Genomic DNA, 12,388 nt, shown 5'->3' on the forward strand with positions numbered 1-12,388 from the left:
GACTGCTGGTGTCTTTATTGGATTATAAGACCACCTGTGTGTGTGTGTGTGTGCCCTTGGCATGATGGTGTCACTACTGTTGCTGCTTCATTGTGAAGGAAAAAGCAAAGAAAAAACCCTTGAGATATATAATACACCACTACATTTAGATGTGAAGCAATCCTTATTAATGAATTTGCATCAGAATAGAGCATCAGAATTTAGCCAAAGGTTAGAAAATGTGGTATGAATGAGACTGATGATTTTGGCTTCTGTATATAACTTTAAATAACTACGATACTTCATATGAAAAAATATATATATTCAAGGCCTCTTTTTTATGAGACTTTGGAAAAAAAACCACATATATCATCTAAAGATATACCATCTGAATATACCCCAAGAATATAAAATGTAAGAATGAAAATTTTTTGGCTAGTAATGAACCAATGTGATATTTTCTAAGGAAAAATATATTTAGGCCACTTTTATTTGATTTTTTGAAAAACCACTTGGTTAAACCCAACCTTTTTGTCCCATCGCCCCCAATTCAATCTAACCCATAGGATCCTATGTTATACCTGTAGCTTCTACCGTCCCCCCAGGGGGGGGGGCGTTAATGCCCACGTTGAGAATCGCTGGTTTAATAGAACCAGTGATTCCCAACTTGTAAGTAAGTAAAAATTGGAGAATAATCGAGAATACCCATTTTTCTTTTAAATAATTTAAATTTTTTTACTAATTTTATTTATATTATGAAATATAAATCAGTTTTCATTGCCTAAAACATTTAAAACAAAGTAATTTTTGGTGTAATCACCCCTTAATGACAACTTTTAGTTCGAGAATATTAGAATATATTCTCCTGGTCATGATGAGAGGTGTTAAAAAAGTTTGGTTATGAAGATTTTATAAACCTTTAGATTAAAACCTTAAAAAGTTATTTAAAATTTGATAAATTGTCAGACATTAGTTCAAAGCAAAGCATAAAACTCAAAAGTTGATTGACAAGGGAGCTATTCTTATACAATCACCTTCATTCTAAGAAGATACAGAACTGTTGTTTTCTTTAATCTAGCCCACGTACACTTAAATTCTGTATCGCTCACATTCCTTTGCGAGTTGTGCAATTCAGCCATGTTCGTTTCATTTTCTTGCTTTTAAACTTTAATATTGTTAGCTACAAACTTCTCAATATTCCCTGCTTTCTTGACAATAAGAGAGATGGGGACATAGAATATTCTCTCAAAGGGCTATTATAAATTACCAGAGAATATTCTTATGTCGTAAAATAATAAGAATTATTCTCAAGTTATTTATAGAGATTACTTGTAATAACATGTATTATATAATAAGTATTCTTGAGAATACTCTCAGGAAGGACTTCTATAACTGGAGAATATTGTCATCGAGGAAAATATTATTTGCAAGGACTATTATCAATGACTTGAGAATAATTCTTATTATTTTTGATAAGAATATTCCCCAGTAATTTGTAAAATTAGTCCTTCCAGAGAACATTTTCAAGGATATTATGTATATTGGGCACGGTAGCCCAGGTTGATAAGATACTCGCGTAAAGTACCAAAGGATGTTTAGAGGTGTCGCAAGTTCGATACCCGGTTTGCCCTTGTCAGAATACTGATGGGTACAACAGAAATGGTGACACGATTGCAGAAAAAATTGCTACCGCAGGAAGCATAGGCATACGCAGAATTTTCTGAAGGGGGGTTTCAATTTTTCTCCCTCTCGGGGGGGGGATTACGTTTTTCCCTGTAAAATAACACTATAATCTCAGCTGGGGGGGGGGGGGGGTTAGAACCCCAACACTCCCTTGCGTACGACAATGGCAGGGAGTTCCCCCATCAAGGGGTTAGCGCACCAACCTTTCGATGAGTATAAAAAAAACAAGCCTACCATTCGGAATTGGCAATAAATTGTAGGTCCCGGTCTAATTAGTCCTCGCATGTAGAAAATGACCGTGGTGTCACAAAAATGAATCAAATGATTATATATATTTATATTATAAATAACATGAGAATATATTCTCATCAAGAATAATAAGAATATTCTCAAGTTATTTAAAATATTCCTTCCAGAGAATATTCTCCTCAAGATTTTTCTCGAGAATTTTATATTTCTGGGAGGGGGGGGGGGGGCTAATTTTTTTCAAGATACTTTTTTCCGAGAAAGACCCATTTTCACTCAAAAGGGACCTAGGTAAATTTGAGTACAGCAGCATCTCTGAAGAGGGTTTCAAGAAGGAAAAGGGTTTCTGCTGCAGAATAATTTTAAGAAGGATTTTAAGAAAGTGTAAGGAAAAAAGAACACTCCTTTACTTTCTCGACTATTATGGGGATATGTACTGCAGAATATTCTCAGTCACCTGAGGGTTCGTTGCAGAAAAGTGCAAAACATTCTGTTTTGGGGCCCCTCTGTATCTGCCTGTAAGATAGAGACACATGCTTAAAATTTCTAACACTCAGAATGATAGAAATGAGATCTCTTACAGTGCACTTTAAAACGAAAGAACCTGCATAAATGTGAAAATTATTTTGTATAGGTTTTATTGTATTTATGATTCATATTCTGTATTTATGGTTATTATTCAGTGAATGACGCAAGCTTTTTCCTATAATTGCAGAAAATTATTCAGAAAAGTCATGTCTTCTGATGATGATTGTGAAGAATTTGGTAGTGTCATCATTATAAAAAGAGATGGCAGTGATCAAGTCAGATGTTTGGTAACAAAGCGCATGTTTGTATTTGGGAAGTAAGTCCATTTATATATATGTAGGAGACCATTCTTACTAGCTGTAACCCGTGGCTTTGCTCACGTCGATTTGGTCATTTGAAAATTGTTCTGCAATGTGATTTCCCTCACATAACATTTGCACCCCATTGGGGGTTCAATTTTCAGAAATTCTGTGGTAGAGAGTGATTCTCTATATTATAAAATATAATACTCACCAAATTTCATATTTACAGTGTCTGCTGTTTCGACTCAGTAATAATTGCACCATATAGCCTTCAACCCCCCCCCCCCATATGATCCACTTAGATGTTGACTTTTGGAATATCCTTTTTTAGTTAGTCTCTACATTACAAACTAAAACTACTGACCAAATTTCATAATTATAGCTTCAGCGGTTTTGGCTCAGCATGATTTCTCTGTGTTAACCTTTGAATTTCCTTATGACCCCCCCTGAGGGTAAGAATTTCGAAAAACCCGTTCTTATTGAGTCCTTATGGGATAAAATGAAAGTATTGACTAAATTCCATGTTGGTGGTTTCAACGGTTCTGGCTAGGCATGATTTCTCTGTATAACTTTTGAACCCTCTTTTGACCACTCTTAGGGGTCGAATTTCAAAAATCCTTTTTTTAGTTTGTTTTTACATCATGAAATAAAACTACTGACCAGATTTCATGAATATTGCTCCAGCAGTTTTGGCTCAGCATTATTTCTCTATGTAACCTTTGAACACCCTTAGGGGTTGAATTTTGAAAAACCCTTTCTCAGTAGTAGCTACTGACCAAATTTCATATTTATAACTTCAGTGGTTTTGGCTCGGCAATGATGAATCTGTGAGTCAGAACATGTTATTATACATACAGGGTGGGCAAAAAGTCTGTAAAAACTTTGAAAGTTCATAGAAACCGGAAAAATAACCGAAATAAAAAACGGTTGAAGGGTTAGCATCACTAGGTCACGGGAATTTTTTTAAGACAGGAAAAACCCTCAAAAACAGCTGATAGGTGGCGCTGACATACACAAGTCAAAGAAAAGATATTTAAAGCAATTTTTGTAATCTCTCTATTTTGTTTGGTTAGGATAACAAATATTTTGGTCACCACTGCGACAATCAGCGTTATATGTATCATAGACAATACAACATATTGAATCAGCATTCTGCTCCAGTCTGTAGAGTCACAAACATCGACTTGCGCCATCTCCACACTTGGCGACTGTTGCCACAGTCTTTGGTGAGCCGCTGCAAACTTATGAAAAAGTAATGCAAATGTGTAAATATTTTTTGAATGAAAATTCAGTTTACATACATTGATTTACTTGTTCACAGAGGCTTCAATTTATTTGTACAAGGATTTGTGCGTGTGTGAAAAATTATTGTGTATTATAAATAAAGAATAATTTCTGTGGATATGCTTATGACATATTGCATATCAAGTATATTTATTAAATTAAGGTCCATTGTTACATTTTCTGCTTGCTGTTTCTTGTAACATTTTAATATGTGAATCTCTTACCTAAATGGTTACATAAAAAAAAGGGTATGCAGCTATGTTTGGAATACATAAACTAACTTCAAAATGAGATTTTAACGTGAAAGCAACACATTTTCTTTGACAACAAACAATTTCCTCCAAAAAATCCTATTTTCCCCAAAAAACCCGGGGTTTTTAAGGTAAAAAACCCAGCCCAGGAGGAAAATAAGTATCTACCTGGGGAGCAAATTTGACAACCCTGATTCTTCTGACCGACCATCTTCATTCAATGGTGCAATATTAGTTCCCTGATTCTCGACCTGTGTTCCAAGATGTAATTCGCCCATTCACACTGCTGGAATTGTTGGAGACTGGTATGTGAACAGAATGATGAACTGCAGCACCTTGTGTGGCCCGCTGAGTTCCCTGATCTTAATATAATTGAACCTTTGTGGGGTATTTTGGAGGCCGAACTGTGCAGTAGGTTTCCACCTCCAAAGACACGTTCTGAATTAGTGACCTTTTTGCAGGAGGAGTGGCTACATATCCCTGTGACTGTGGTGCATGACTTGTATTTGTCCATCCCACGATGGATACAAGCTGTAATTGATGCAAAAGGAGGGCCAACAGCCTATTAATAAAGATTTTCTCATTTCACAGCTGTTCATATTATTTTGTCCAACCCCTGTAATTCCTCTTTTTTTAATCAGGGAACCCTCGTGCCACATTACAATGCATTGAAAATACTTAGTGCAGTTATATCTAAGCTTAGCTCTCCCTATATTTTTTCTGCAGTTTTTTCCATGCATAAAATCTAGAAATAGAGAAGCTTTTTTCTGCACTGTATCTGGAAGTTCAAGTCTATATTTACCCCAAAGATGTTCAGTACTTATTTTAATCAAGAACGTTACCACATATCAATAACATACATACCATACCAGGTTACCTTTACTTCAATATCATTGAAGTTATGTAAAGAAAGAACAAAATTTAAATTTCCTGATTTAAAAAAAAAAAACACAAGTGATTTAAATGGTGTTTTTAATCGTAAATCGGTGCACCCTGACTACTCCTTTAAAAATATTTCAGAACTTAATTTAATGAAGCAGGGATATATTCTTCAACAGTGAGGAATTCAAGAAAAAGAGAGCGTGTGACGTTTGGGTTCGATTAAAAAAAACTTTAGTTTCTGGTTACATAGCTAAAGGTTTCATTTTTGACAGCTCAGGGCAATTCCGGATTCATTTTCTGTGGGGTTTGAAAAATTTGGAGAAAAAAAATTCAGTCACCATCCTGATTTCTCAGAATTTTCATTATCTAAATTCATTTATTTTACCACAAACAATCTTCTTGCTACAGTTCTGCATACAGCTCAAGGTTCAGATACAGTTCTGCAGAAGTGGGTGTGTTTGTGTGTGAACAACTATTCCCTTATTGTATGGTCAATTTTATTGATCAAATACGCAGTTTAACATGCACCAAAAAGTATATTTAGGCATGATATAAGAAATGTACACATAAAGGATATACATACATGTTTAAATTAGATATTTTCAGGTTGTGTGGAAAAAAGATATTCAATTTTCCACATTTTGCCCAAAAAAAATCCTGGGTTTTTTTTTTAGTAAAACCCGCCCGGGCTGGGTTTTTTATACTACAACCCTGGGATACACCCCTGATAAGGGAATCATCATTCAAAGGAATACTGCCTTAGTATAATTTTCTATATTTTTGAATATGTGTATATTTTAGTTTCATTTTTTTATTTTTCAGAGATGAAAACTGTGATGTGAGAGTTTTGCTGGAAGACGTTGCTGATAAACATTGCATACTAAAAGTGGAAGCAGATGGAAAAGTGTGTTTTATTGAGAAGTACATTTCTATGATAAAGCATTAATATGTTACAGCCAAAGTTTCAAGTCTGACTGGCCTGAAAATTGGCTGCAAGTTTTGGAAAGTCTGATTTTCAAAAATGGCTATTGGTTTTTCTGGCTTTTCCCAGCTGAATTGCACAATGATTAGAGATCCCTGGCCAAAGTTTGATGTACAAAATGTGATGTTATTATGTAGACGGTCTGGTAGGCGCCACATCCATTTTTTTTTATTGCCAACGTATGATATATGGCTATATATAGATATTGCAATTCCTTTGATCATTAAGTTTGCATAGCTAATGTGACCATAATTATCACGAACAAATATGATTTTTTTTACCTTTGGCAGATCACCCACAGCCATTTTGCAAACTTTAGCTATGTAGACATATTACATTGTGACCTCTGTATGATTTGTTTCTTGTGTGAATCAGTATGAAGATAATCATTAGTGAGAGCTGTGGCTGCTCCCTACTGTAGCTGTCTCATACCTCCTCTTGCTACGTTGGTGAATGGGGGACAACACCCCCAGACCCCTCTCTGACTAGCAGTACGATATTACACATCTTAGAGAATTATAAACTAGAGTTGATAGTTTAAAATGTGATAATGCACAATGAAAGCATGATAATTCAGTTATACCTTGGTTTCCATCGATAATCTGTCCCAAAACAATTAGCAAAATCTGAAACCGAAAAAAATGGAGGCAATTATTTCCAAATTAATCAATGTAAATCAAATTAATTTGCTCTAGACACTCCAAAATAAAACCAAAAAACACATTTTATAGAGAATAAATACAGCGTTTAACACTGAAAACAATGAGAAATTAATATGAAACAAATATGAAAGACTAATGTAAAGAATAAATTAACATTCAAACAAGTCTCTGCTGGCCTTGAAATCACCAGGTACACTAGCACTTGTCTCAGGCATTTTCTTAATGGGATCAGTTTATTAAGTCTGGCCTTTTCACATGATGGTCTCCGAAACAGAATCACCATCTGATTTCGATTGATCCAAATTAATAACTGTGACAACTTCAATTGCATGAGATCTGTTTCATTAACATATTGATACCTTTCGCTACATTAGCTTCCTTTATTGTTTTCCTTTTCACCACAATGGAACTTATCATGGATGGCCACTTCCTGTACATGCAGCCGATTTCAGAAATCTTATTTTCACTCTCGTATTTTTCAATGATTTCCCTCTTCAATTCGATTATATTTCTGCCCTTCTTTGAAGGGCTGCTGGCTCTGGAAACTTTCTTTGGTACCATAGAATTGTTTGAATAGACACGTGGGCGCGCTGATGCTTGCACAAAACGAGAAACAACGGCACACTGAGCAGGAGAAGAAAAATTTGCAGCGTGGTCACGTGAGCACACAGACAAAATCCAAGGCAACCAATGAAAACAGAGATTAAATTTTCTCGAAATCAATGAAAACTGAAATCAGTGATATAATTGAAGTCAATGAAAACCGAGGTATTTCTGTAAATGATATAAAGGATAAAAAAAGTTTAAGCAAAAGGAGCATCATAAAATTATATTATTTGAGATATTGATATTCCGATTCCTTTAATCATTAGGGTTGCATAGGTAACATGACCATAATTATCACGAACAAATATGCCATTTTTTTTTAGTTTGGCGGATCATCCACAGCCATTTCACAGACTGGCTGATTTCAAGCTTTGGTTGTAACATATATACATATCGTCATGTATGGGTCATTCCTAGAAAAGCATCAAAAATCGTATCCACACTTTTGATTTTTTTTACAAAATTCCTGAGCTTTCTGCCAGCAATTGGATTTTCTAGTGCTACATTTAATGCTCTGTCATATGGTGTTTTTAATTTGTTTCAGATAGTACCTAATTATTAGGGGCGATTTGCTATATTTTATATTGTTTTTTTTTAAATGATAATTGTGTTCTCTCTCTCATTTTGGGTTGCTGTACAGTGATACCTCAGCTAACGAATGCTTCTGCTTCAAAATTTTTCAGCTAAAGATTTTTTTGTGGTACTTCTAACTTAGTTGATGAATACGAATTACGCTAACCAACAATTTTTCTCGATATGGATGTACATGCTAACTTAGCACAGCCACATTGTGAACTGAAATTTGGCACAAATAATCATCAGAATTGTCACTCAAACCTAATTAATTTACTGGGTTTGTCCAATCCTTGAAAAAAAAGTTCTTATTCAAGTCTTCGAAAGTCCATAATGCTTTTACTCCATAATGGAGCATATTTTTCCTCCTGATATTGAATTAATTTGCATGTGTGCACAAACTCTAATTTTACCTTTTCTCTGTCTTTGAACATAATTTTTTTTCTCTTCGGAATCTCTTCTCTTGGTGATAGAAAGTGATGAGAGCTGGTCATATTAAACAGTGTAAAATCATGTAAAATACACGAACACAACAAGCGAACTGACACCAGAGTTGAGAAGCATTTAACAAACTTCAAGCCAAAATTTCATTGAAAAACAGCCCTCAAATATTAGCACTCTTGTGTTGAAATCTGATGAACATAATTTGAATTCCAACTATTGGTGTCCATATATGGGTTTTGGTCCAATGGAATGAATGGTTAAAATGGTGTCTGCAACTGCATCTAAGGGTGAACATTAATCCTTTATATCCTGAATTAATTTACCAGTTACTTTTTAATAAAATTGTATTTTTATATCATTAGATAAGTTTATGTGCAGAATAACACTAGGAAAAAAAGAGTAAAATACTTTTTACAGGGTTTTAGTTATTAATTATGCAGCTGGTACTGACAGGAATAGGGGTAATATGTAAGGGAGAAAAAAATCAGACGCATTTTTATTTACACTACTCGAGATGATACTTCCGAAAACAATTCTTTTTCATTACAACAGAGAAATACATAGCTAAATGGACATTTTGAGTAAGGACTTTCTGTCCCTGTCATATAGTGAGCCCAGAATATTTGTTCTCTCTTGCCTTGTTCGCTCTGCCTATTGATGAATATCATAGGTGATACATCTTTTTTCATCCCATCTCGATCTCGATGACTCAGTGTAGTTGCCTCAGAAAAAATCATTCCCAATACATAGCTGCCAAGTCTTCCGAATTTTTCGGGAATCTCCCGAATTTTAGCTTCATCGCTCGACCTCCCGAAAAGTTCTTAAATCTCCCGAATTTTTACGAAAATCACAAAAATCCCTAATTGTCCCTAAAAATTCCCTACTTCATTAAAAAAATCCCCGCTTATGAAAACAATCCCTAAGGAATTTCTTGTGGGGCATGAAGCCTCTTTTTTTTTCCCTTTCGAAATGACGTCACACGTCGTAAATGGGGAAATTCCCTTTTTAAGGAAGTTTTACAAACCCTCTGATGGTAACAAGAAAGTTGTTTGTCTTATCGTGCAGGGAAATGGCTTAGCAGCCAATAGTCCTGGATAATAATTGAAGATTCTAGTGACGCGCATATGGTCAAAATTTCTTTTGTTGAAGTACGTACGTGTGATATAACAAAGCATGAATAATGATAAGCAAAAACATATTTAATCAATTTTAAAGATAATTATTCCGATGTAACGTTCCAGAAGAGGGCCGACTTTTCCTTTTCGTACAAGTTGTGTTACGGACATAAACATCGGTCATGGAAAGACTGCCATCATCAATCGTGAAATGAAAAAAAAACATCAAGCAAGTGTCACAAAAAGTCAGTGTTCTTCAAAAATTGACGGTGTTTTCCTTCATCTTCCGATGATTTTGGGGCCATTCGCGCAGAGTGTTTGTTCACAGCGTCTCTGATTGAACACAATATTTATTTTTACATCATTGAAGTTTTGGCCTCCAATTTCACTTGTTTTTTGCTTAGGAATTTTATTCCCAAGGGTTTAACTTCCATGTGTGTAAAAAAAAAATCCCTATTTTAATTTGACTTCAGTAGGGATTTTATTCCCTACGCTTTAACTTTTATGTTTGGGAAATCCCTATTTTATTTGGAAAAATCCCTATTGTATTTATTAGGGAGTGGTTTTAGCATAAAATACGGGTTTGCGCGAAAATCTCCAGAATTTTCATTTTCAAAAGTTGGCAGCTATGCCAATATTTTGTTTTCCACATTAAAGTAATTTTTATTATGGAAAAAAAATTACTCTCATTACTTGGTGGTACTTTACAGTACTGGCATACATTTTTGACCCAATAATAGAAAATAAAATAGTAATTTCAAATAAAATGTAAGGAATGCTTACCTATAGAGTATAGAAGAAAATAAAAAATAATAGCACCAATGTATTGGTAATTAGTCTCTAAATTCACGCAAATAAAAAACATGCAAATCAACTCTACTGCAAAACACCTTCCTAATGCTACATGGCAAAGATAAAATGCCCACAGCAAAACGAAAAAGGATTTCTGTCTTTAGTTGCCCTCCACTGCCTAATGTAGGAACTACACTCATTGTGTCCTTGTAGTCATATAACGAAGCCCATTAGTAAAAGTGGTCATACCATGAAGATATAAGCGTTTGATTAAAGCAGTACTTTCAATTACCGTCAGGATATAAAGGGTTAAGCAGGGGTTCGAAATACATAATTCAAATAGGCTTTGTGCTGGGATATTTTTATTTGGCCGGGCTATCGCACATATGAATGATAAAGAGTCTATTGTAAATTATTATAATTATGAAAACATAATAAATACCATAAGTAATTGTAACGACTCCTATTTTTTTCATTCACTCCCATTGTTTGGTTTCCTCATCATCATCTATTCCAGAAAAAAACATGCCTTTTTGTGTTCTAATTTTTTTAATTAGAGGTGTAGGCTCGCGTCCTTAACTTTACATGTTGAGTTTTATTTCTCATTCCCCACACAGGCCAAACAATCCAAAATCTTTTCATAATATAGTACACAGTGTTTCTATTATAATACCTAGTGCTTCTATCATAGTACTTTGAATTTTTAAAAAATTAATGTGATGATTATTGTCATTTTAACAGGCTTATTTGGAGCCCGTGAAGAAGTCCAACCTTACTTATGTGAATGGATCAAAAATAGAGTGTTCATGGCCGATAAGCCATAGAGATATATTTACAGTTGCAGATAGAGATTTCCGATTTGAATATCCAAGAAATTCTTTTCATTGTCAGTTGCCAGTGACAGTAAATGTATGTATAATTTGATTAATATCAAAATTTAGGGATGAACAACTGTGAAAAAAATTAGCTTTTATTGAATTCCTGATAAGAAGCTGTATGCGCAGAACCCAGAAGTTCAAATAACTTTTCTTGTACCCTTACTGTATCTTCGATCTCTACAGATATTGACTATCTCTACCAATGCTGGTGTAGCATTAAATACAAATACAAGCACAAAGGCTATAACAGACAAACTGCTCAATGAGGTGGCTGAAAAAAGGATGCCCATATTTTTTTTATACGGATGTCAAATATATAATCAAAATACAACAACCCAATATAAAAGCATATGTCTAGAAAATAATTGAAAATATATATGTAATATATATAATATAATAATATAGTAAATATATATAAACCACTCGTAAAAAAATATTTATGGTGGTTTTATCTAAGTATGTATATAGCTTCTTGATTTATAACCCAGTGTTTCCCAAAGTGAGCAATATTGCTCCCTGAGGGTAGATGGAATGGGCCAAGGGGGGCGATGGAAGTTACGAGTATAACATAGGGTCCTTTGGGTAGGCTAGAGTTGGGAGGCGATGAGGAAAAAATTTCTTAAGAAGGGGACAATGGGAAGAAAAATTTAGGAAACTGATTTAACCAAATATGTTTATCATACTTTGTTTTAAATGTGTCAATTGTGTTAAAATTCATGAACCTCGGAGGTGAGCTATTCAATTTGGTACCCTTATTGGAGAAAACCTCCCTGTGCGATATCACAACTTGGAATTGTCCCTTACAAAACGATACTGATGTCTCTCTGTCGAAGCAGTTGGTTGACAATGTATTAATAACTTCTGGTCCATCCTATCCATCCCATTGAAAATTTTAAACACAAATTCGAAGAGATCATTTTGAGAATCAAACTGAGCATTCTATTCACTTTTCTGACCACCTCTGAACAATGTTCCGAAAAATGTTGTACATATGTTTTTAGAAGTAGAAATTTTTTAGAATTTTGTCAGAGGGGCACAAGGATTTCTTTCACAGAAATTTTGGGTCAAACACTTAAAAAGAATATTGAATTAACTTGTGGTATAAGAATATATATTTTTTAAATATTTTAATTTTCTATGAAAAAGTTTCAATTTCGGATTTTCTTTGAGGGGGCACTTGC

The 12,388-nt window shown here is 34.4% G+C and overlaps 1 protein-coding gene across 3 annotated transcripts in view; it reads left to right on the forward strand.

Moving 5' to 3' along the window:
• Positions 1-12,388, forward strand: part of LOC149084911 (uncharacterized) — a 78,553-nt gene that overhangs the window by 16,630 nt on the left and 49,535 nt on the right. For all 3 annotated transcript variants that reach the window (XM_089232646.1, XM_089232647.1, XM_089232648.1), the window contains exons 2-4: positions 2,624-2,752; positions 5,978-6,059; positions 11,071-11,238. In XM_089232646.1, the coding sequence (XP_089088772.1) occupies positions 2,643-2,752; positions 5,978-6,059; positions 11,071-11,238 (360 nt within the window). In that variant the 5' untranslated portion in view covers positions 2,624-2,642. The remainder of the gene's footprint in view (positions 1-2,623; positions 2,753-5,977; positions 6,060-11,070; positions 11,239-12,388) is intronic.

This window comes from Pholcus phalangioides, unplaced genomic scaffold (assembly GCF_987345545.1).
Source record: "Pholcus phalangioides strain wild (caught in Gottingen) unplaced genomic scaffold, Ppha-v1.0 ptg000007l_1, whole genome shotgun sequence".
Taxonomy (NCBI): Eukaryota; Metazoa; Arthropoda; class Arachnida; order Araneae; family Pholcidae; genus Pholcus; species Pholcus phalangioides.